Source organism: Thunnus thynnus, chromosome 10 (genome assembly GCF_963924715.1).
Source record: "Thunnus thynnus chromosome 10, fThuThy2.1, whole genome shotgun sequence".
Lineage (NCBI taxonomy): Eukaryota > Metazoa > Chordata > Actinopteri > Scombriformes > Scombridae > Thunnus > Thunnus thynnus.
The window spans coordinates 3717018-3743416 of record NC_089526.1 but is presented as its reverse complement, the minus strand read 5'-3'; the positions used below and the strand labels follow the sequence as shown (position 1 = coordinate 3743416).

The window sequence follows — 26399 nt, the reverse complement described above, 5'->3', positions numbered from 1 at the left end:
ACCGTCTTCCCCTTTACACACTTAAATCAAGCTTTCAGCCTGTTTACTTGTCAGTGTTGTTGACACGTAGGGATGATAACATCAGATAAAGCTCATGTCTCGTCAGTGCGTCGCCTATGGCAGGCAGCGACCCCAACCCTATCCTGTCCCAAAATAAGCACATTATTCTCGTTCATTATTTTAATCAGTTATTTAAAGATAAAATTCTGTGTACATAACTTTGGGAGGAGGGTGTCGGTGTTTGGACTCTGCGGCTGAACAAATGTTTCTCTTCCTGTATGAATTTACTCTGTAAATTAGAAAACAGCTTTGCTGCTGTCGATTATCGGGGTGCTGTGACCTCTGTACTGCTAGTAGCTGATGACAGCATGAACTGTATAAATCTATAAATATAAATGTTAATGTCTTCAGTCTGAGGAGCTGTGACTGACACATTAACCTGATTTTAACCCCTCCACTCAACAACATGTTCTTCTTCTCTGTGCAGAGTTTGTTTTCATTGTTGTGTTTTTCTGGTGAAGTACTGGACACTTTCTGATTTTTGGGCCTGCATCCCAAGATATATATCAGTCTTTGTTAAACATAAAGTATTTCATCATCAACATCATCTGACAAAATCACATGAATAACATCCCTTCATAGAGCTGGTTTGTTACTTCTCAAGTACTCTGGATTCGTCTACTACTAAAATTAAACAAGCCTGGGAAGATGAGCCTGGTATTGAGATTGAGGATGAAACATGGGATGAAGTATTAACTAACATTAAGTCTTGCCAGATAAACACTAGGCTCCAACTGCTCCAGGTTAAGGTAGTTCATAGATTACACTAACCTCTCTCCACTATGCAATAGATGTAACGCTGCAGAAGCTACTCTTGCACATCTCTTCTGGACTTGCCCCAAACTACACAACTTCTGGTCTCTCATTTTCCATCATTATAACACCCGACCCTGAAACTGCTCTGTTAGGAGACTCCAACACTTTGAAAAATTTGGATTGTAACATACGTATTGCTTTGATTCATGGTATGATGATTTGCCAAGAGATGTATCCTGAAACTGTGGAAGTCTGATCTAGTTCCCACGTTTGAGACCCGGCTGAAGGAACTCATAAGCATCCTGCATGTGGAAAGACTGAGATATGAACTTTCTGGTAACACTCTGAAGTTCTCCAGGATATGGAGTCCAGTGCTAGAGCACATGAAGGACCAATGATACTCTCTTTACCCTCCTATCTTGCTCATGTACCTGTTTGATAATATGGACAGCTGTACAGTGGACTGGTGGTTCTTATCCTTTATTTCCTCATTATTGTTTATTTACTTGTCAATGTCTCCTTGTCACTTACTTAATGTAACTTAATTTGAAAATCTTCACAAATAAAAGGTTAAAAAACAAAACAAACATCCCTTCATGATTCAGAAGTACATTTGAATGAATTTCATTCCTATCAAAATAAAAGCCCCATTTCCCTCCCAAATAAATCGATGAATAAAAAAAGCACAGACGGGAGCAGGTTTGATTTTCTGTATTCAAAGTTTGAACACGTCACTCTACCAAACATTTAGTGCAAGTTCTGCAAACATTACATCATCACTCATTCAGCAGGTTCCTGCAAGATTGTCCTGCTGCATCTTTCAATGTGTCGGCTTGTTGCCCAATTAAAAAGACGTAACCGAATATGGTGAAATAAGATTATGGTATTCATGACAGTAATCATTCATCACTAATAAACAAGTAGACATTTGACAGAAGTGCTTGGCAATGTATCGTTAAAGCTATATTTCACTCTGGCAGAACATTTCAACCTTTCACCCTACAGACATAATTATCTCAGTTACAGTCGTCAACCTGTCAGCACTGGTGTTATTTTGAATTATTTTAACAGCAATTATGGGTGAAAATTGTCACAATGCTCCTGCAGAAAGAATAGCTTTACTGTGAACCAGGTCGCAGTTTATCACTGTTGCAGCTAAATTACATAATTTGCACATGAAATAATGGAGACTTTGTATATTTACTGAGACAAATAAGACAGATGACTCTACGCTACAAGGCTGCTCTCTCAGCCAGAGCGTCTGGTCGACATAATGAACATCATTTAAAAAGGTTTATGTGCAAGAAAGTGACAATCCTGTTTGAAGCCTCTAAATGCACAGCAGCTTATTAAGAGGATAGAAAACTCAGCTAATGAGTTGATCAGTCATTTGACGAGCAGAAGACAAAAAATTTGCTCGTTCTTCTTCTCAAATGTGAGAATTTGCTGCTTTTCTCTGTTTTATATCAGAGTAAAATGAATATTTTTAGGTTTCGTATGGTTGATCATACAAAACAATTTGAAAGAGTCACCTTGAGATCTCTGGGGGGGTTTTGAGGTTATAAACTAATCACTTATTTGAGATTTAATGATCATTTCTTGCAGACCGTTGCCGTGGCAACAGGGCGCTGTGCACTGAGCGAGGACAGTCGAGTTTTTAACCGAGGTCAACGGCCTTCATCAACAAACTGAGTTTGCTCAGTTGTCATCATGTGACCATCACCAGCCCCATGACAACTGAGTAAACTCGTCATTGCTGATGAAGACGTTGTTGAAAGTACCAAAAAAAGCTAGAAAGTGGACCTTTAGTTAAGAATATCTGTCCAAATACTGTTCATAAAGGTCATAAATAGACTTTGATTCATTTACTTTTCAAATTGGCTTCTCTCTAGATAACTCTAGATAAAAAGTCGAATCGATGCAACGTAACAGAGAGAAAAAAGGTCCACGGTTCTGTTTCCTTTCGGCAAGTCACGACGCAATTCAAAGGAAGTCCAACCGAGAGTCAATGACATTTGTTACTTTGACTCACAGTTAGTAACTGTTCATGCACACATTTTTTGTCTGAAACACAACTCTGAGTGTGAAATCTGCTGACTGCTTCCACATGACGCAACGTAATCTCTACGTGTATTTTCATTTTCAGCGTTGCCGATGTGTTCACAGCACATCTGAGGAAGAACTGAATCTAATACACCAGTTCACTAAACAAGACTCGGTTGCCAAGGAATTTGTGACTCAACTACAAAGCTTTGCTAGTGTCGTAGAGTTAAGCAGCGTAGAATATAGCGACTACATTATTACATAACAGACTGCTGATGGGTGTTTGCGGTGTGGAAAGTTTCCATACTGTAAACTGAGGAAACAAGGTGCACACAGTCAGATGGTTCTATGTGAAGAAACAAAGTGACAGATTCATTCCCATGTACTGTAAAAAAAAATTAGAAATATGTCAACATAAAAGTAAATAGAGGATGTGTACTTGGCAACACGTTACAGTTTTTTTTACCTGTAAAAGGTGGATAGCAACAGTCATACATTTACACACACACACACACACACACACACACACACATACAGGTACTTTATAACACATACACTGTGTGATAACTGTCTCCAGCAGTGCTGAGTGCTGACATGAGGCCTGTCAGTGAAATCAGGCTGATATTTCTCACTCCGCCGTCACATCCACAGACAACATGAAGAGACATCATTCTACCGCTGCCGTACTGGATTCCCTGTGGTGCTGCTCTGCTGCACTGCTCCTGAGAATTTAAAAAAAAAAACAAAAAAAACCTTCACGGTTCATTTAAGTAAACTAACTTTCCTTTTTTTTTCTTCCACCGGCCACAGAGGCTCTGACGGACTCTGAAACAGCTTTTATTATTTTGTCAGAGACTCTTCAGACTATTGAACAGTTTCATCATCAAGCAACTTCTTCTTATTCAAGTAGTTTTGCAGCAGTGAGCATCTCAAGCATCTTGTGCTGATTTATCAGAGGTTATAATGACCCTAAATATTATTCCTTTCTGCTTTATTATTTTATTGTATTTATAGCTCAGAACAGCCTGGTTTCTACTCCAGGTGGTCTTTCTATTTTCAGTGGAGAAGCGACAGTGTGATATATAGAAGCAGCTGAAGCATATAGCCCGACAAAGCTTTTTCTTTGCTCCTTATTATTTGTCAGAGCTTGGATGAATTCACTAGACAGCTGTCAGATCAAGTTGTCTGTACACTAGACGATTGATGGGTCTCTCTTACCGAGATATCATCATCATCCCTTCTTATATCTGACTGGATGGACGTTTCACTCGCTGTAACTCGCCTGATTTTTGAAAATGAAAAGGCGGTTGTTCTAGAGACAACGGCAAATTTCATCCCAAATCTCAGCTATCATCATTACACCTACATGTGAAAGTTAAACATCTAAATCCAAAACCATGGCCGTTAATCTCCTGCTATAAATCCTCCACTCTGGTTTCAGGTTTTCCACCAGGCTGCAGGGATTTGCTCCCATTCAGCCACAAGAGCATCACTGATACTGGGTGATAAGGTCTGGCTCGGAGTCAGTGTTCCAGTTCATCCCAGAAGGTGTTGGATGGGGTTGAGGCCACATTCTTCCACACCAAACTGGGAAAACCATTTCTTTACAGAGCTAGCTTTGTGCACAGGGGCATCGTCATGTTGAAACAGGAAAGGGACAAACACAAACTGTTGACATAGTTAGAAGCACTCTGCTGTAGAAGATTAAGATTTTCCTTCACTGGAATCAAGGGGACCAAACCAGGATAAACATCCCCAAACCAAAAGTAAACTAAAATACGTGGACAGGGATGTCCACAGGTGTCCTCCTACTTCTCTGAGGAAGTTACTTTCCCTGTGTGGAATCTCAAAAACTTCATAATATTCCAGAAACTCCAAAACCAGGTACTAAGAATACACTTCTAGACTGTTGAGGTGCTCATTGCGGCAAAAGAGAACCTGAAAAGAAGCCTAATTTTGCAGCTCGTGGCTGACAGCTGGTGTTTATTTCAACCTGTTACTCCTCCACAACCAGTTGAATCCAGGATGTGGTCGGTGAGATCCCTCAGACCGAAACTGCTGTATTTATTTTAAATATTCCATCTGGTGGTTGTAAGCTCAGTTCACTGGAGATAAATAGACATACTGTGTCTATGTTGCCGCTCTAATCATCGCTCTCTGTTTGGTGAAATTTTGGTGAGACTTATTTGTTTTCTGTCACCAAACGTCTTGACTTTTTATTCCACTCAGAAGTTCCTCTTGTTAATAATTTATTCCTTTACTATAACTCTGTGATATCCTCAAGCTGCTGTTGAAGCCAAGGATGTGTCCATTTACCTCTGCGAAGGTTTTAAGTGAGAGAAGACGGGGAAAAGATTGTACCAGTCACATTCTGGGCTCTTTGGGTTTTTACTGAGGCCTTGTTCACCTCATCACATCCAAAGTTCAGTTTCAGAAATACCCAATGATATTCTATATCCTTGCAAATCTCTCTCTCTCTCCAAATCCCTGCCCCCGTCCTCTTTCCAGCTCCGTCTTCACTGCAGCTGAGAGACTTTGAGGGGTGCGGTGCTGGCAAAGTCCAAGAAGAAGGGTCCTTCCTGTTTGGGGAGGAAGGTGGTGGGAATGACGTTGTAGATGCCTGCTGGGACGTGTTCGGCTTCCATGTAGCAGAAGCCGCATCTGGAAAAAAAAAAGAGAATCAGTTCAGAGCGGGAGGCGACACAGCATCACAGTTTCAATCCAGATAAAAAAAAAAAAAAAAAAAAAAAAACAGTTACAGACTAATTTGCAAAACGCTATTGACTTAATGTAGCGTTACACAGAACAGATGAGTTTACAGCAGCATGTATATAAAGACATGTTATCTCCAGGGACACGTGGCCGACCTATGTGACATCCTCGTTGCGCTCATTTGTGTTGGAAATTCCTGTGGAGACGGTCACAATGAGTTCTTGTCTGCTTGACTCGGTCAGCGACTGTTGCTGATGCGCGTCTGCAAACTCACTTTCACACTGTATGCGATGTTACAAACACACTGACACACTCGCTGATGACGTTCTTTGTTCGTTTTAATTAATTCCCAACTGAGTGTTTGATCTCATGAAATCAGATTTGTCTTTAATTCTTCGGAGGACAATGTGGTGCTTTAACGCTCACGTTATGCATAAACGTGTGACTAATACTGTTTAACACATGCAGGTGGTCTTTGGGTAGACTGCCTTTTGACAGCACGTGGCTCTGTTATGTTTCTACATTTAGATTTTAGTTTTACTTAGAAGTGAAGCAATTTCTCCCACAACTCTGTAGAAGAAGAGAACACAATGAAACAGATAAAATAATGAGCCTGGTTAAACACACACTAATAATAAGGCAAATAAGGACTGTTGAATTCAGGAAAAGTAGTGAAGTAATAAATTGATCTTCATTGGACATGAATTTCTAACCAAGAGCCTTCAGAGTCGAGCTGGTCAATGGTGGAGTTATTGAACCATGTTTGCATGATCAGGTTTGGTTTATAAGTTGTGCTCTACTAACACATGTACAAGTACGCTCATGATATACAGTCTACTTTCTTCTTTTATTGTCTATTTCGTAAACTCTCTTTAATTTCCTATTTTGTGAGTATAAATCGTGTTATTATATTATAGTTTATTTGATGTTTTTAATGTGAAGCACTTTGTAACTTTTGTTGTTTTGCTGGATAAATAAATCTTTACTTACATTATGTTTTCGTTCAACAAAACTTCTTCGCGCTCGGACTCGCAAAAGGACGTGATGTCACGTTTCTGATGCGAGTAATGATTGATCAGAGCAATCACAAACTGTAAACAGTGTGCGACGCTACGTTTTATAGTCTGGTTGTGTGATAATGTACTAAAACTGGTGACAAAACACACTAGAATATAATATTTTCCATTTTCCATTCGACACGGCGCAGCAGTGTTTCTATTGGCTGATCAAGCACATCTGCTCGGTCAAAGGTGAGCTGAGATGAACTCTGACCTTCACCTCTCCAGCCTATCGCACTGAAACAGGAAACGCTAGAATTTGTCCACCAAGCGAGCTCCTAAAGAAATTAATAGGACACAGAGTGAATACTCATAGTACAGAAGTGTAATGTGATCGTATCTTTACATGCAACACATGAAACTGTGGGAAACATGGATTCATTGTCTGATTACATATGAGACAGTCTTGTAGAAATGAGACCAACCAGTAAAATACAACGTGGAAACGTCTCCGTCATTAACTTATAGTTATGTGTGATCGTTAAGAGTTTCTATCATGACACAGTTTCCCCTTGAATAACTTTAACAGAGCAACACTGACCAGTAGACATGTTGACAGTCTACTTTATGAGAGCATGAAATGTGCTTGTGTTTCATAATATCGTAACATAAATTACCGAGTTATGTAACATTTCGAATGTTCCGTGTTTCTCTACAAGCATTCAAATCTATTATTACTTGTAACGAATTAAATTATTGACTGTTATTTGCTTTATTTCTTGTCCACTGCTGTGTCCACACAGCGAGGTTGGATAATAATTTCACGTTATCGTTGTGTAATGATGGTAAATGACTGTGAAGTCCCGACTTCCAAGCAGGAAACCGGTTAGAGAAGGTGATGAGATGGTGGTTTTTCTCTACTGATGCCTGGTCCTCAGTATGTTTCTGTTAGCTGTTAGGCCTGATGTACCTGTAATCTCCACTGCTCTTCTTCTGGAAGGCAGCCGGTCCCGGATCCCCGACATTCGACACTGTCACCATCTCAAAACCGACACTGTACTGCCTGCAGACGCACAGACAGAAAACAAGATGCAGGGAATAATTACTGATATTTTATTGTTCCAGCAGTAGAGAAACAGTCGGCCTCCTTTAAATAAAAAGTCATTCAGTCTTCTTTTGTTTCTCACTTTTATTTATTTTATATATATTATACTATATTTTTAAATGACTGACTTTGAGTTGGTAAATTCTGCTGTTTTTATGTTCATCTTTAATTAAGTTTTAATGGACTATTAAGGTTTTTCTGTGCTTTTTTTGGGGGGGGGGTGACGTGCTGTGAGCAGTGAAGCCGTGCTGACATGCTGCAAGTGTTTTTCACCAGTAAAGCACGTCAAGTTGTTTACCTGTTGGAGGTTTGCTGTTGTCTACAGCTCTTCATCAGACAGTATTTATAACTGTTTCACTGACTAAATAACCAAATATAACCAAATATCTGCAGATCCTGTAGTGACACGGACTAATGGAAAAACCCTGTATATTCAATCTGCTGGCTGATGTCAGTCAGACATTTGATTCATGGCTTTAGTTTATCACAGAAACATTTGTATCGTCACATCGTAACAAGTAGCGAGAAGCTGCAGTGCCGAAATGTCAAAGATATGTTTGACGTAGTTTAGAAACAGTGTCTCGATTGCATAATTTGTCCACCAGAGACGACTGACGACTGTAAAATGTCCAGCTCAGTACATATATTGGTTTGTTTATGTCATGTACAAAATGAATATTGACTGATGTATCATTATTGGCTAATCTGTCTCTCAGATATCTATCTGGAGCATCATTCAGGATGATGAGGAGCTCTAGTGACATACAATATTTCTGACCTATTTAATTTGTTATGGGAGAAATACAGTAAATACAGTCGTAAATAACTTGTGATGCTGTCTGGCCGCCAAGTGAACCCTGCTGTAATGCAGTCTGGCTGCAGTCTGAGTACAATAATAACATTTTTACCGTCAAAATCATTCACATGTGCGTTCCTGATCTCTTTACTGTTTGTACATACTGGTGATATAAGGATGTAAGTGTACAGTCACACTTATTTCTAATTGACTGTAGAAAATACAGTTAAAAACAATTAAGTCATTATGTTAGATTATGTTATTGTGTATAAAGTAATGTAAGTAACAGAATGTTTGTCATGTCACAAGTTTGGAGTTTGGAGAGAGAATTAAACAATGCTGAGTCGCTGAGTCATCCTGGTGTGTGTGTGTGTGTGTGTGTGTGTGTGTGTGTGTGTGTGTGTTAGTGAGGCAGAATGCGACAGTCAGAGAGAAGGATCCAGAGGCCAAAGTGTGTAAAGTCACAGAGTCATCCCATTGGTCGTTTATTTAATAAGTCTTTTAAAGTTAAGTGAGACCAAATGGGTGCCGTCATTTCTAAATTTCTACAGATTTATAACATTTGTAACTACTCAAATTTCGCATCCATCTAAATATCACAAAGGGAATGTGACAAAATCTGTCAAAATGTCGTCATTCTGATACACGCACACAATATTATGATGACATTCCTTGTAACAGGAGTCAGAAGTTTAATTTTTTCCCCTTCGTCAGCATGTTGACCATGCAGTTTGTTGACTACATGGAGGAGCCAAGACTAAACACTGAAACATTGTCTGTTATCAAAATCTATTAGAGCTGCTAGAAAAATCTGGACATGATGTAACACTGGTAACTTACGGTCAGTTATCCACAGGAAGAAGAAAAGTCTAACACGACTAAGAGTCTGCAGCCATGCTAGTGGCTCTGTGAGACTGTACTTAAGCACAGATGGTTGAGATAAATGGGATCTGGGAACAAAACAAATGTTGTGCCAATCCATCCGATAGTTATTGAGATACGCTGGATAGGTGAAAACTGTCCTACTGGTGGCCCTGTCATCAAAGTAATTAGGATTCATCCTCTGAGGACCATGAATATCTGTACAAAATTACATCTATCCAATAGATGTTAAGACTTGTCAGTGTGGCCCAAAGTGGTGGACTGACTGAATGACGTTACCATCTGGTGGCATGTGCCAGAAATGTTAAATACATCCTTGGTAGCAGAGTTGAAGTTTGTTTTAAGGTTGTTTTTAGACAGCATGATGTGGGTTTTACAGACTTAAAACCATAAGAGTTGAAGCTACATTGACTAGTCATTGTCAGATATTAACAGAAAGGCCGATCTGGTTTTATCCTGACCTGGATCCTCGCAGTTCGATGAGCAGGGGTCCTGACCGCTCCAGGTTCACCTGATAGATCGGGTTGTGTTTGTACGAGTCCTTATAGTTCCCACAACCACCGGCAGTGGGTCCCTTCCACTGACCATTAATCTGAAGACAGAAGACAGAATCACAATCACTTTTTCGGATCAAATAGTCGGCCAGCACCAAAACATTAGATACAACTCAGTGATCCTAAACCTTCAAATTCCACTGAATGTGTTGCATAAAAGAAAGCGTCAGGTCAACTTAAACGCAGTAATTTCAGACCCTGCAATCAAAACAATAACAAAAGACGGGGTGTGATGACGGTGTGAAGTAGCAAGGGATCATGGGAGTTGTTGTCTTCATTGTTAAATAACCAGTTTCACCGGGATAGGATTACTCCAGTGTAAATCGTTCGGATGTTTTTACCCGCAGAGGTCTCCTCCTCTCCAGAACAAACGTATCTGCAGATTAAAATCGTTAAAATACTAACTAAAGCTGTTTCACCTAAAAAAAAAATCAATATTTCTCCGACGATGTTCGGTGACCACCGGACTTCCTGGAGGGGCTGTTAGCCGAGCTGCTGCTAACGTTTGTCCAGTTTATTTCTCTGATAACTTAAGATCCAGACGTCCAATGACTAAAATCCTTCTTCCGGCTAAAAGATATAGTTAAAAACCACCTAAATTTATCATGAAAATGTGGCTTAAAACTGAATAAAAGTCAATTTATAACAAGTTTGTGTGGAACAACCACAACGCCGATGTATTATCTTGTATGTGTGTAAGTTACTCTTTGGTAGACGCCATTGTAGCGGACAAACACAGCGCCGCCGTATGCATCTTGTGCGTGTTTACTCTTTGGTAGAGGAGGTATGACGCCATCGACAGGCGACCAAATGAAACGGTCCGTTACTTTGATTAAATTACAGATTTCTCTGGGTTTGAAACTTGTTGGAAACATTTGGGATAATGTAAGAACACAACTCAACAACATATATAACATAGGTCTAGTTGTTTTTAGACATTTTAATGTGGAATAATTACATATTATAGCTTTAAACAACACATTTACAAGATGTTTTTACCAGTAAACTACACCTACAGAAACAACTGAACATCCCAGTGATGTTGATGATTGTGCTGACTAACATCCCAGACGCAGACTGAACAATAAAACACATACTGCCTGTCGATGTGTAGATAACATACCCTTTTGGTGTGAGAGAAGGGATTTGGGATCTTGGAGAAGGTGAATTTGCATCCGGAGTACACCTACAGAAAGAAACAAAACCTGTTATTTAACAACGAACATGACTGCGTCTCACAAAAAAAAAAAAAAATAAAGTTGGCAGACGAGGGTTTAAAACAAAGAAAAGAGAGATGTTGGGTGTTATTCCAATGTGAGTGAGTTATATAAACCAGAAAGCCAACAGGACACGTGAAGAAATATAAATATGTTAATGCTCTGGCGCAAAAGCTGATGAATAAAAGAACATATGTAGAAATCTACAGAGCAAACAACACAAAAAGATTACTTAATATTGCTTTTCATTTTCGTTAAAAGCCATTTAATTCGACAAAGTGTAAAATGTTTCCAAATGTTGGATATCTCACTTTGGAACGAGGTTGTTAATTAATGTATGAATATCTGCACACAAAATAGAGTTTTTAATTCGAGCGCTGTTTTGATAAATGCGACATCAGAACAGAAATCACGTTTCCTGCTTCTTGCTTTGATCTCTGGTGAAAACTCAGTGAACAAGAGAGTCGTTCTCTAGACGGTTTTCAAAGAGAAACGCTGATCTGAGCTGAGGGGAGATCGCTCCCACGGACGGCTCAGTGGAGAGAGACAGAGAGAGAGAGAGCATTGGATATGACAGTTGTGTTGCTCAAGACTACACACACACACACACACACACACACACACACACACACACACACACACACACACACACACCTCACAGCAGACACGTGTACAGAGGACATGCTTTTCTTTAATGAGTGATTCAGTATAAACACTTCTCCACGGTCCTCGCTGCAGTTCGCAAGAGGAGACCATAAATTATAAATGACAAAAAATATATTTGGGTCACACACACACACACACACACACACACACACACACACACTAAAGTCCCTGACTCCCTTAGCCACTCTCAAGGAGCTGACGTTTTCCAGAAGTGCAGCAGCGGCTGTAATAGAAAACAATATGTGAGGTGAATTTTAATTTACAAGGAGAGCAGATGAGGAGGACGTATTTAGATTGAGGACTGAGGTCTTACCTCCATTACCTGTATGAACCAACACAATTTGTTCAAAACAGTCCCTGTTCTCCAACTGCATTACCCACAAGACACACATTTGACAAAAACTAAAGCAGACACGCTGCTCGCTGCACCATTTCAAGCAAGTTTCAAGTCTTCGCCAGTTGATTTTACTGCACAAATGCACAAAAACAAATGGCTGCCTGTCAGACATATCAATGTAAAAACCTACTATCTGCTTTATGAAACAGTCAGCGTTAGTTCTTCCTTCTAAAATAAAGTTAAACAACACAGTTTACTGTATCAGGTTGTTCCATATCAACCGATCCGTACAGACAACCGACCTCAAGACACTGAGGTGAGACACTGAGCCTATTTGAAGACTAAAAGGCTTCAGCTTTAATCCTTTGTTCTGTATTGTTCTGTGACACAGAGTGACGAGTTGAGCTCTGAGGCAGACGATTCAAATCATGAGCATCGACACAAATAAAAGAAGTTTTTCTCACCCGCAGAGTGTAGTTGATGGTGTTCTGTTTCTCATACTGAGAAACCACCAGCGTGAAGGTGTGACTCCCTGCGCTGGTCAGCCTCATCTTTGTCAGGTAGTGGGGACTGTTGATGCGGATGCCATCAATGTAAGGAGGAGGGTCCGCTGCGGAGGGAAGACAGGAGGAGAGTCGTTTATAGAGAATAAAAGACTGCAGCTGACAGTTAAGGAAAAGCTCAACCTTTACTGGAACTATCTGCATTTCATGGAAGTCAGGAGGTTTATTTGGTGGTGTTTGTAACACATCTGTCTTTGTAAATGGAATAATGTATCAGAAAAGGACTAATCTTTCTTCTCAAGACACCTGACCTTGTTGTGACTGTGTGACAAATAGAAAGACATGATAAAAAAGTGCTGCCATCAACAAATCTCACAGTTCAGTGCCGCAGAGAAACCTTACCTGGATAGTAAACCTTCTTCCCATCTGTCTTGTAAACGACCAGGGTGATAAACTCCCTGTTTTGTGCAAAGTCCTCCTAGAAGAACAAACAAACAGTCATCAGATAAAAGTGAGGTCTTACATGATCTCATTACTGGTATTGAGGTTTGAACAAAATACAAATACATCATGAGATGATATTATTATCTCCCGGCTCCGTATCTCTACCTTGTCAGTGATGTGTCTGGTGAGCAGCACCCACACAGCAGCCCCTCCTGTTGGACACTGGACCTCCAGCTTGTACTGGGGGTTGTTGGCCAGACTGTAGACGTCCTTCACTGGTCCCTGTCTCCCATCCCAGCTACTGCAGACGGCACACAAACCAGAACACACACACGTCAGACTTCAGAATAGTAAGTGGTAGTGTTGTATGTAAAAAAAAATAATATTAGCCAACATTTTGATTTTTACACCAGTTATATACTGGATATCTGGTATCTATTGTATAATCAAATATCTACAAACACACCTGTGAATACAGGTGGAGTCTTTGAACAGGGCGGGGTTCCAGCTCAGGTAAATGACATCATAGTATTGACACAGGTCCTCCCATGCGATCCAGAAAACACCTGGAGAGCAAAAAATGGTGTAAAATGTCAGTATACGTTCACTGATTCAAGCAATAAATCATTTTCAGATATGTGCAGGAAAGATCCTCAAATAATCCTTCAGTAGATTTAAGTTAATAGTCACTTTACCCCAACTTCTGCTGTTGATCTGGTTCAATTATGTTCAAACGTAGATATTTAAGAGAAAAGGGAACCAGCAGGTAGAATGAAAGAATGAGAATACCGTTATCGAACTTCTGTGCTGTCTTGGGGTCAAAGTTGAGGTATTTGAGGAGTTCAGGTGTCCAGTTCTTCTCGTCTCGCTCGCTGTAGCGCCCCTTCCACCGTAAATGGCTCCACGGATTCTTCAGCTGCAGGAAACGCATTCCCTAAGACGGCAACACGCCGGCAGATACAGGGTTAATTACAAGAAAGGGCAGAATTCCTACTCATTTATCTACCGGCCATAGAGACTCGTGAGTTCCATCATTTACCAGAAACCTTCATTAATGCAGCGAGGAGCGGGATTTTAAGAATCAAATTGTATATGTGCTTCAATTTGGATTTCTTACAGAATATTAAGTGGAAAATTTTAAAAATATAATTTATCTGCTTTCAACTGAGAGTGTTTGATTTGGTGAAAACACCTCATTTTCTCACCCTTTGTAGGTTTCTACTGACATGAGCTGCCTATTAAACAAGACATCAGTCACAAATGACATGATGTGCAATCCTTACTTCATTTAAATGAACTAACAAACTCTCAGATGATAAATATGTGAATGGGATGCTAACAGAATGTTGTAGTGATGAGGCTAGGCTAACTTTATGCTACTTGCAGAGTAGTGTTGAATTTAAACCATTTCATTTAGACTTAAGTAGCACATGGAGCCAACTAAGCTAATTGAGAAACCAAATTTGCCATTGACTTTTATAATGTTCAAGTCGTTAGCTTTGTACCAGGCTCAGTTGTTCCTAATGAATCATTAAAGCTGAAGTTTTTACCACCTGACTCTAAATATAAGTGCTTATAATGACATGCAAATATTACTTTAATTATGCTAACCTTGTAATCCCTGATGTCAAGTACAGCATAGGCATGTGTTGGCACTAAACCCCATTTCTCCCCTTCTGCCTCTGTCATCACCCCCGTTGCCGTGGTGATGAGGACGTCACCCCTGTGAAACCTGGATACGGAGGGAGAGAAGAAGAAGAAGAAAACACAGAGGGAGATTAAAAGCAGAGATCAGATGTCCGAAGGACAAAAAAAGGCGAAGAAAGACAAAAAACAAGAGACAGACAGAAGTGAAGACATAAAAACACAAATACGGTGAAAATGAGTGTTACTGACCTCTGGAAGAGCATGCGGAAGGTGTCGTCCTTGCTGAATGACTGATTGTCAGAGTGCATAGCGATGCGTTCAGGGATCCAGCCAGTGAGCGCATGTAGATCAATGTTCTGTAAAAAAAAAACAGAGCAAATACACGAATTCTTACTTTTTCCACAACCTAAACTCTTGAAAAACATCTAACTTTGGTTTACATTCAGTATGATGTCTGCTGAGGATGGATCAGGAATACAGCAGCAAATATTTATGCAGATTTTGTGCAATTTAAAAACCTTTCAAGGTCTAGAAGTGATCAGATGGGTTTTTTCCCCCCCCAAACTTCCAGACTTGCCAAGTAAAACAAAAGACCTTTAAGTTATATTTAAATGACAGATTTTCTTTGTTCCTCATTGCTAAATGTTCTTTAATCATTTTATATCTGGGAGCTGTCAAACACAACCAGCCTTCTAGTGTTGAACTCTGAGCAGCTTCACTGTAGCAGCTGAAATAATTAGTTTAAAAATAGTTGCATCTCCCGGTTTCTCCACCTTCACCTACCGAGTTGGATCCGGGGAAGTCGTAGCCTCCCATCACCTTCATGTAGGCCTTCTCTATAAGAGAGACCCAGAGCTCGTTCCTGTTGCTGGAGTAGGAACACAGCAGCTCTCCGTTACGATCCACTGGCAGGTAGTCGTCTATGATCACCTGCGACGGGGACAGAGACACGCTGTCACTGCGGAGTACTGGCTGCTTGGCGGATGTTGTATGAAAGAGTTGATGATGATAAATAGATGAATACTTTAAATTTTATAACTGAATGCGTGCATATGTTTTAAGGGCACTTGGAGAAAATTTGTGTTACTATTTTACAATAACAGAGAAAATAATTTTTCTTCTGTAACCTTTTCCATTCAGAAACAGGAAATGAAGAATATTTGCAACATCACACTACTTGTATTGCATTTTTTAAATGCTCTTCTATTCTACTGTATATCTGGCGTCTTTTTCTGGCCCCCCTTTGTGTTTCTGTGTCTCCATAGATGTGCTGACTGTGGTGATTTGTCTTTTACCTTCCTGGGGACTCCGTTGATGTGAAGCTTGACCATGTACTTCCCACAGGGGTTATACTCTGGCTCTCCTCGTCTGTTCTGAGGGTAGATGATGCTGTAAGACACACACACACACACATACATACACACACACACACACACACACACACACACACACACACACACACACACACACACACACACACACACACATAAAGTCTCAGGGTTGACTCCTATCTCAATTTTCCAGTCTGCGTAATGCTAAGACCATGTTTTCCTTTACTTTACTGCTCAGAGATTGAAGCTCAGAAGGAGCAGATAAGTGCAGGTAAGTGTTTGGCTTTGATGCTGTATGAAGCACAAAGTTGCTTTTTATTAGATTAAATTAAATTAAATTAAATATTTAGTTTATTTCAGGCTTCTAACATACTACAAACAATGTGGTGAGTTTCTTTAAAAAGAAAAACTCAAACAAATCTGATTTAATCACAACTGGTAATCACGCCACAGTATAAAGGATTACTTTGACTTTACTACCCTGGAATTCTTCAGAGTTTCTTATTGAATTAAAAGCTGTTTTAGATGCGTTTCATAAGCCTTGGACAACAAATATGGGTCAAACCCTTAAAGCAACACAGTACCTGGTGATAAGTTTCTTGTTGTAGCGCCTCTCGTAGGCCGCGCTGATGGCGAGCGACGCCACGAACGAACAGTCAGACACCACCGTCTGGACAACAGCAGATCAGATTACGATGAACAAACAAATTGAGTGCTGTTTGAGTCTTCGTACAAATACAAACACAAAGCACAGAAAGAGCTTTGGACAATGCATGGACACCCCTGACATGTGTTATGTCTGCCATGAAGATCCTTATCTATGATGATGTGACGCCATCTACTGGCTGAATTTAAACATTTCCACACAGGACAGAAACATACAACACAGCTGAGAACTGAGAGAAGTAGAGTTAACAAATATTTTAAATATGGAGTAAACCAGTCGGCCTCAAAAGATACACAGGTAGGCACAAAGCAAATGATTACAATTAGATGATAATATTATTCTCCATTTAATAATCAAATACAAACACTTAACGAGCTTAAATGTGCCATAGATGCAGATGAAGTCTCTCACACTACAACTGACAAAAAGCCAAATGAGTAACTGTCAGTATACAATAGAGCTGCAATGATTAGACGATAAATCAATTAGTTGCCAACTATTTTGATAATCGATTATTTGTTTGGAGTCATGGAGTCTGATTCCAGCTTCTCAAATGTGAACAGTCTGGTTTCTTTAGTCCTCTGTGACAGTAAACTGAATATCTTTAGGTTGTGGACAAAACATGACATTTAAGGACGTCATCTTGGGAAACACTGATCGACATTTTCTACCATTTTCAGACATGTTATGTGGCAAACAACTAATCCATAAACTGAGAGAATGACTGACAGATTAATCAATAATGAAAACAACTGTTAGTTGCAGCCCTAATATACAACATACAGTAAAGAGCTAGACGCATAAATCATCCAGGCTGATACTGGCTTACGTCAGATATAATATTATCAGCGTATATGTGGGCTGATAAGTGAAACTGCAGGACAGAAACGTCAAACCAGGTTTCAGGTCATTTACAAAGAGAGTTAAGATTATCACAACTCTTAAAAATTAAAAAAAGACAAATTAAGGGATCTGAATCAAGGCTGTTTGATTTGCCAAATATTTTACATAAACTCATAAAATAAACAATCAGTAGCAGATTTTTTTTACTCTCAAATATTGATTTCTGTATCGGCCTCAGTCGGGCTGTAATACTGTAGGCTATAGCTGGATCCACCGACTCCGGCTGCTTATCTGACCTGTTTGATGCTGAAGCTGGACACAGACATGATCATGGTGGGGTTATTGCAGATCTCATCTGGCCGGACCCAGCGGGAGAAGATGGCTTTCTGTTTGGGTGACAGTGCCAGTTTCCCTGTTTTGTCCCTGTGGTTGAAAGAATTAAAAGAAATTACAGGAAACACAAAGAGTTAAAGTGCGTTCGCCTCATAGATTCGGATCCAACTGACACCGACTGTAGCTGCTCTTTTTTTTGTTTGTTCATCACACCAAACCTCATCTAAAAAATCTCACCAACTGTAAATACTGCAGTTCCAACGATATGCAGTAGCTTTTTAACAGCTGATACTTCTGGACTGAAGCTGCAGATAATAAGATGTAAGTATTCTTTACTGATTATTTGAATCTCGACAAACAATTAAAAAAAAAACTACAACTGTGACATAGCAGATATGTTAGTAGAAGTACTGAGTCCTTGTCAGCTGTAGCATTGTTGAAACAAATGGTGCCAACACAAGTTAAAGGAGCATTTTTAGTGAAATGGAAAAGCAGAAGGTTACAGAACAGTGAAATTCTGAATGTGAGGCTGATCCATTAACTTGTGTAATAGCTTGAATGGCTTTGACGCTGCGCTGCTATAAATAACGCTGTCAAAAAATAACAGAAAGCAGACTCACGAGAAAGGGACAGGAAAGGCAAAGCGCTCCTTCAGGTCCACGCTCATGAACGGCACGTAGGCTATGCCATTGATCGTAGACGTAGTCCTGAAAATGAAAAGGATTAACGGATCAGAACAGCTTGATCAGGTGTTGATTTGAGTCAATACTGTGGGTAGTGACAATTAAAACATGATTAGTCAGCAATATAGGAATGCCGTTGTATTTATTTGACCTAAAATGAATTAGGAAAACAAGATAGCAATCCAGTAGTGAAAAAAGGAAAAAATAAATCAATAATCAATAACAATTTTAACTAGCTAGATGTAGAATTTATCTATGATTATTATTATTTGTATTATTCTGTGATAGCGACGTGCAAATCATGCTGATTACATACGGTAAATGTTTGTTTGTAGAAAAATGAAACAATCACAGATAAAATTGGTTCAGTCTGTGTGACCTGACCTGATCTCTGAGTGTGTAGCCTGCAGACCACCAGCAGATGGTGCTAAAGTAAAGAATTTTATCACCTTTTTCCAGACAAGTTTTGGGTCAAACTGATCAATTGTTGGATTTCCACCTTTTTCCCAAGATATTTTCAGTGACTTGTGTACTTTTTTTTTGGTGGATACAGGTTAGTCTATGCTAAAGATGCTGCAAGTGGAGTATCAGTATTCTATGAAATTGGCTGAAGAAATCCTAATCAAAACTTTAACTCTGGTCTCAGATTTTTTCTCTAAGTCTGATTTGAATCGCAGAAGTCAAATATGAGTCTGAATTGTTTCTGTTCACTGCCTTTAAAAGCCTTCAAGAGTCACATATTCAGACCCCTGTGACTGTTCACATAACAATCGTTATTTCACTGCAGATTAAAAACATTTCTCGGAAGATGTTTTAGTCAACTTTGTCTTTTTCCAGGACTTTCTCCTGACTGGAGAGTAGTATCAAAAAGTTCCTCAGATCCACCGGGATCTATGTGAAGTAGCATCACTGGGCAGCAGCTGACTCACCTGAGCACCTCGATCTCATCAGACGTGTAGCGCTGACCATGGGGCTCGCTGGACTGGACCGCCCGGACCGGCTGGGGCTGCGGTCGGTCGTGGACGGTGAAGTCTGGTCCGAGGGGAAAAAACTGGCGGACCGGTCCCCCAGGAGTGCCACCACTGTTAGGCTTGGTCACAGATGGTCCCGTCCTGTCCTGAGCTGGAATTGATTTGGACTGGGATTCTTTAAGACCCTCCGCCCTGACAGAACATAGTTTTTTTTTTTAGTTCAGTCTGGAAAATCCATTCACTTTGTTTCAGAAAATACTTGATTACACCACAACAATGTAAAAATATAGGACACAGATCTTTATTTATGGTGAGGAATCTCTTTTAGGGATAATTTATTGCTTAGAATGTATATTTTCCAGGTGTAGAAACAACAAAAGGGAAGAAAGAGCAAGAAACACAAGAAAACAAAATCTGGAGGTTTAGGAATGAGCTGCTTGAAGACAAGCTACTTCTAAGATGCTTCCGGTCAACATTGGAGCTGTAGTGGAGACGTTATGGAATATAATAATAAATAATACAATACAGCTTTGTCCAGTAGACATTTATAACTACAGTTGAGGAACATTTACCTGTCTAAAGCCTGACGTGCTAGCTGCTTCAGCTTGGTCTGCAGTGCCTGGTCCGACGTCTCGTTGGACTGTTGCAAACACAGAAGGAGAAACAAACAAGTTGGGCCTCTGTGACTGACAGAGTAAAGACAGAAAGACGGACAGAGAGTGAGAGACCTACTGTTTTAATGCACAGCTCCACAGCCTGAGTGTACAGTTCAATGGCTTCATCACCGTTTCCCTTCTCGTCTTCCTCGAAGGCCTGGGTGACCAGGAAGTGGGCACGTTCCAGGTCCACCTGCTGCCGAGACTTCAGCGGGTCGCTCTTCTGTGCCTGGACTGGGGTCAGAAGGTCAAGGGAAGAAATGGTTGGGACACAAAACAGACACTTTGTAATTAGAGTATCCAGGCGGCTGAGTAAACAAAAGACAACGTCCCTCATGTGCATCAACAGATTGCTCATTCACATTGCTAATATTTCTCCATCAGTTAGTGTTGTTACAACTACAAACAGGAAAATCTTTTCAATTTGGGCGGCTTTATTGCATCTTTTCCACAGAAGTTTTTTTATGTCCATGTTTGAACTAATTTAGCCAACCATGGCTGGTTGGACTGGAGCCCAGTTATAGTCTCAGACTGAAACTCAATATGTTTCTCCTTGTTTTACTAGTACAAAATACATATAGAAAATACATATAATAACCTTTATGAGGGTTATAATGTTCAGTTTTTGTTGGAACTGTTAGAGAGGTGTTAACTCAATTTAATGATAATTTTAGAAGCTGTTTTTTGTTTCTAATATTTTGTCCACCCCATTTTTATCAATGAGGGTGGACTCATTCGGTTAAACGTCAGGTTCACGCCGGGGTTATTCCTGGTTTAGATACAGAAAGCGTTGCAACTTCAGAATGAGTTAAGATATTAAAAGTATAATGAGCAAATGGTTGAACGTGTATTTTTTCTGGATGGGTGAAAAATACTGAGCTATCATGAAATAGGTTATGAGAATTAAAAAACGACAACCACACTCCTCTATTTAAGCAGCTGTTACAGTAAAATTTGCGTTTCATCTCACAGAAAGAAGCAGGAACAGTCAACAGCTACACACTGTACTACACAGTACCAGACGTCATCCACTGGCCGTCCAACAAGACAGGACACTCCCACTGTCACTGTAGTCACACCCTTGTGTGCACACACACCCATCATGTGAGCAGAGTCATGGAAAAAAGTAGTCAGAGAGAAACTGAGAAAGTATGTCCTTAGTTTAGTACTATTTCTGTGAGCTTTATTGCTAATTACTACCACTTCACCTCTCTAGGATTTTAGATCAGATTAGATTAATATGTAAAAGAACAGTAATGAGGGATGAATAATTGCAGGTTTAGTCCTCAACATTTACAGCACTAGAAACACGGTGAAGTCATTAAAACCTCCTGCTGTTCATGACTGTCAGAAACCTTTTAAATCATGCCAATCATGCCAAAGATGCCACCAAAAGCACAACACCATTTTCATGATGTCCATGTTGACTTTTTGTTTGTCTTCTATGTTTGAGTTTCCAACAGCAAATACTGTTTTGCAGTATGCAAATCAATATGTATTGTTGACACGGTGTTAATGTAGATCTAACAAAAATTAAAAGGGGCAGTTCATTTTTTAACACTGAAATAAAGTTAACTTAAAGGACAGGTTCACAATTTTTGAAGTCTGGCTATTAAAAGATCCCCTTCAAACATGTTTTCATTGGAAATGATGGAGGCCAAAATCCACAGTGTTTCCACACAGTCATTTAAAAGTCTCTGTGAAGCTTATATTCAGCTTCAGCAGTCTGAGTTAGTCATATCAAGTGGATATCTGACACATTTACAGTCTTTTTATCATCAAATTCCCTCTTTGTGTTTCCTCGGTATAGTAACAAAAAGAGGGACTTTGGCACTAAAAAGACTGTAACGTTGAAAGATATCTACTTGATTTGACTCATTCGGACGCTGAAGCTTCATATTAACTTCAGATAAACTTTTAAATACATTTTTGCACAGAAGGAGGACTGTGGATTTTGTCCCCCATCACTTCCATTGTAAGCGCATTATGAAGGGATCTTCTGTAGTCTGTATTACAGCAACAAAAACATATTTCATGTGGGCACCTGGGCCTTGTTTTACAGGTATACTATGCAGGATTTTCATAAAAAACAATGTATGGGCTCATACAAAAGTAATCCCTCTCAATCATCACTTATGACCCACTAGAAGTGTGTGATGGTGTATTTATCTGCAGAGACTCTGCCCTTTGCCTGTGTTTTCTTATTATTAATTTGCTGTGTTCAAGACATTTCTGGGCGTCAACCTCTGGGCAGTGGGAGTCAAGCCCCCAGACAATAACAGCGCGCAGGAAGTGAGGTCGGGACTCTATAAAAACATAGCGACCAGGTTACATCACTGTCTCCATCTTTGTCCTCTGCTCCACTCTGCTCTCTGTCTCTGTGTCATGGATGTACAAAGAGCTGCAGGGCGGAGCTGAGCTCCACACAGGCAGAGCAGAGAGGCCACAGTGGACAGGATGAAGCTCTGCATTCACACAAAATCTGGCAATACGGCACCTTCCCGCAGGGTTGTGTGGTGGTGTGCGGAGGTGTGGGTGTGTTTATTTGTAACCACCATGAAACTATCAGAAAACAATGTTTTATATATCTGATTCACAGCTTTGTTCTCGCCAGCGCTGCTCGCTCTCTTCACTCACCCTCTAGCTCGCTTGGGGAGGAGGGGCCAACTTTGAATACTGTGTGTTTACAAAAACTAACAGACATATCCTGCATAGTATACCTTTAAGAAAGACTTGAAATATTGTCAACCTTGTAGAGAATAGGGGTGTAAAGCTATTGTGGCAAAATATTTTATAATGCAAAAAAAAGACAATGTGCATTGCTGAGCAAAGGTTTAACAAAACACCATGTATGCAATTTAGTAAGTTGACCAAAAAGTACTGTAAAGATTAGAATCTGTTCAGGTTTTGTTTTTACAGTGGGTCCTGTGTAAGCATCCTGTAACCGAACACTAAACTTCCAGTGTCTTAGTCAGAGTTCTTGTCAATTTGGTAATGAGCATCAGTTAAAAGTAGAAAAAGTAAAATGAAACAGTGGATCATTTTTATGTCTGTCAGTCAGTTGAACTTACAGGCATTGTGGAGGGCTTGGACCCGATCCAAGTATTCATTCACTTTGTCCTGGATTCCTTCCAGTTTGGACCCTGCCATGCCAGCATATATCAGGGCCTGGGCTGCCTCCTGTAGCAAACAATCCCACAGCAAGCAGTGGTTATAAAAAGATACTGCAGTCAGCTGTCACACACTGGCCCCAAAATGTAACCCACTTGTTACTGTAATCTGATTCATAGAAAAGTAAAAAAAAAAAAAAAAAATCTTCGCCTACTCTTTAATGTGATTATGTGTCCAATTAGCTAAAATCCAGAGGCACATTACAATGTGCAAGTGAAAGTGAATTCTTTAAAGCAAAATGCTAACGTTGACAGTAGAAGGTGTTTACATGTCATGTTGAAATGTATAACCACTTACCTTATAATAAAACACAGCCTCATTATATTTGCCATTCTGGTCATAGGTGACAGCTGTTTTGGCAAATTTGACAGCATCGAGCTCCAGAGCCGTACAGTCCATGCTTAACACAACTTGTTGACAGAGTTAGCCAGCGAAGCTAACCGTTAGCCACCGTATTCGCCAAATTAACAAAATATCTGTCTTTCACTGGCAACACAGTTCGTTTCATCAACTCGGAAAAAGCATAGTGAAGATAATTCTGAAGAGCGTCCTTAATCCAGTGGCCAAAACCGGCCAGTTGATGTCAACCTTTTACCTTTTGACAGATGACTGCTGTACTTGCGGATACCAAAACAACCATGTTGTTTCCGGGAGACACAACTCGCGCAGTCGCAGTAGGGAGCGCAGGCAATCCCATGTGCTGCATTCAAATGCAGTAAGAAACGGTAAATTTACATTATTTCCCGTTATTTTCACCATTCATAATTTAGTCATCTTTACAATACAGCGTCTTTCGGGGTAACTTTAAAAAGGCGTGATTTATGTTCTAAAGGTTTAACCATTTATAATTAGAATTTTGTACCCAAATCAATCCCTCGCAATGAACAATAAAGAACCTATCACAGGACATAAGATAATTTTGTAACTATTAGATTTAAATGATTCTTCCTAATATATCAAAGGAATGAAGCCGCACCTGCGCGTGCGCGACAGTTTGAAGACAAACCGCCACGAAACTTCAGTCAAGTCTTCACTTTGGTCTGAGTTCGTTCGAGCTAACTGTTTTGTCTCGACTTGGCTATTGTAACGTCCTGCTAGTGCTTATTTTAAGGTACCGTTATGTTTCAGAAACTTACCAATCTGTTCCTTATTAGCTGCTTCAATGCTCAACTGACAGCTACCTATGGCAGCCATTTAGTTAACGTTAGATGTTAATTAAGATGGTGCCCCTCACCTGTGTGTGTACAGGTCCCGCTGTCTTCTCGTCGACAACAGGAGATGTGCCAAATTTCTGCATGATGAATAACAATCCTACACAACAGCCAGACGCCCACCTGACTGGACTCCATCTACTTGAGGTAAGTAACAGTGGCACTGACAATTAGGGATGTGTCTGAATCAAAATTTTCCCGCTGCGATTATTGTAGGTAAAAATATCACTGTAAACGGTAACGTTGTTAGCGCGATCTTTCCCGTTATTTTCACCATTCATAATTTAGTCATCTTTATAATACAGCGTCTTTCGTGGTAATGTAAAAAGGCATGATTTGTGATCCAAAGGTTTAACTTTTTATCATCAGAATTTTGTACCCAAATCAATCCTTCACAATGAATAATAAAAAACCTATCATAGGACATAAAATAATTTTGTAACTATTAGATTTGAATGATTTTTCCTCATATATCAAAGGAACGAAGACGCATTTTATAGAAATTGCGCATGCGTGACAGTTTCAAGACAAACCGCCATAAAACTTCAGTCAAGTCTTCACTTTGGTCTAGTTCGTTTGAGCTAACTGTTTTGTCTTGACTTGGCTATTGCAACGTCCTGCTAGTGCTTATTAGTTGCTTAAATGCTCAACTGACAGCTAGCTATGGCAGCCATTTAGCTAGCTGTTAATTAAGATGGTGTGCACTCACCTGTGTGAGAACAGGTCCCGCTGTCTTCCCGTCGACAACAGAAGATTTGCTAAATTTCTACATGATGAATAACAATCCTATACAACAGCCAGATGCCGACCTGACTGGACTTCATCTACTTGAGGTAAGTAACAGTGGCACTGACAATTAGGGATGTGCCTGAATCAAAATTTTCCCGCTGCGATTATTGTAGGTAAAAATATCACTGTAAACGGTAACGTCATTATCACGATAATCAAATTTCCTGAAATCCATTTATTAGTGCTAAAATATCGTTAACTTCACAGCACGATCACCTTGGATTTTATTCTCTGAACAGTGGTCTGTAATTATATGTTGCAGCTTTATTGGACTGCAAAAGAAATAACATCAACAGTTTAAACTCTGTAACCAAAATTAAGTTGTTCAAACTTTAGGATAGTTGACTAGAAATGACTTTAATATAGATAGCATTGGATTTTAAACTTTTATACTTAGCTTTTTCAATTAAAAAAATCAACATTATCAATGCATTACTTTGTTGCACTTTAACTCATACTTTTCCAGTGCCACACACTATTACAGAAATATGAATGCAGGAGCGCACAGTACATACTGAGTACAAACTTTGTCTTTACCTAACTCATATACTATGTTTCTACACCTCATCATCAGACTTGTCTGTGTCACCCCTGTTCTCTAAACCCTGCTCTCTGCGACCCTTAAAATTATGTGTCCCGACTTGCTGACACCTCAGGACATACTTTGGTTTTGAGCTTCATATTTTAGCTGGGATCTCAGGGCTCCTGCATCGTTCAGATGCCACCTCTCGCAAAAACGCCAACCTCCGTGAACTTTCTCTTCTTATTTCTCTTCGTCTTCATGTTTTCTTTTTGGTGGCTTAATACCGGGATTGTGTCACCACATCACTAACGTGTAACGCAGATGTTTCTTAATCTAGCATGAAAGAAACAATGTTCTCTCATGTGTAACCAAAAATGATTTATAGGCCCTCATACATAGACAAGGTTATATGTCATTGCCCTCCAAAATGACCCAACAACTTGGTTAAGGTTACAGCAGGGAAAGATCGTAGTCATGGATAAAGAAAATAAAAAGACTCGG

The 26399-nt window shown here is 39.8% G+C and overlaps 2 protein-coding genes across 4 annotated transcripts in view; one reads left to right on the top strand and one right to left on the bottom strand.

Moving 5' to 3' along the window:
- Window positions 1-1512: 1512 nt before the first annotated feature.
- On the bottom strand, window positions 1513-24691 carry capn7 (calpain 7). Of its 2 annotated transcripts, none has more exons than XM_067600467.1 (21): window positions 24610-24691; window positions 23276-23384; window positions 20281-20438; window positions 20121-20188; window positions 19507-19740; window positions 18515-18601; window positions 17858-17984; window positions 16636-16721; window positions 16016-16109; window positions 15504-15650; window positions 14970-15076; window positions 14685-14805; window positions 13863-14007; window positions 13540-13639; window positions 13239-13374; window positions 13032-13107; window positions 12591-12736; window positions 11030-11092; window positions 9814-9944; window positions 7540-7632; window positions 1513-5520 (listed from the first exon to the last, which is right to left on the bottom strand). In XM_067600467.1, the coding sequence occupies exons 1-21, from the start codon at window positions 24670-24672 to the stop codon at window positions 5376-5378; spliced, it is 2436 nt and encodes an 811-aa protein (XP_067456568.1). In that variant the 5' UTR covers window positions 24673-24691; the 3' UTR covers window positions 1513-5375. The 2 variants fall into 2 exon arrangements, with proteins under 2 accessions (XP_067456568.1, XP_067456567.1); XM_067600466.1 differs by lacking the exon at window positions 24610-24691 and adding an exon at window positions 23673-24046.
- nes (nestin) overlaps window positions 24645-26399 on the top strand; it is an 88004-nt gene continuing 86249 nt past the window's right edge. The window contains exon 1 of one of the 2 annotated variants that reach the window (XM_067600464.1): window positions 24645-24733. The gene's annotated coding sequence lies outside the window, so the exon portion shown is untranslated. The remainder of the gene's footprint in view (window positions 24734-26399) is intronic. The other variant, XM_067600465.1, reaches the window with a different exon arrangement.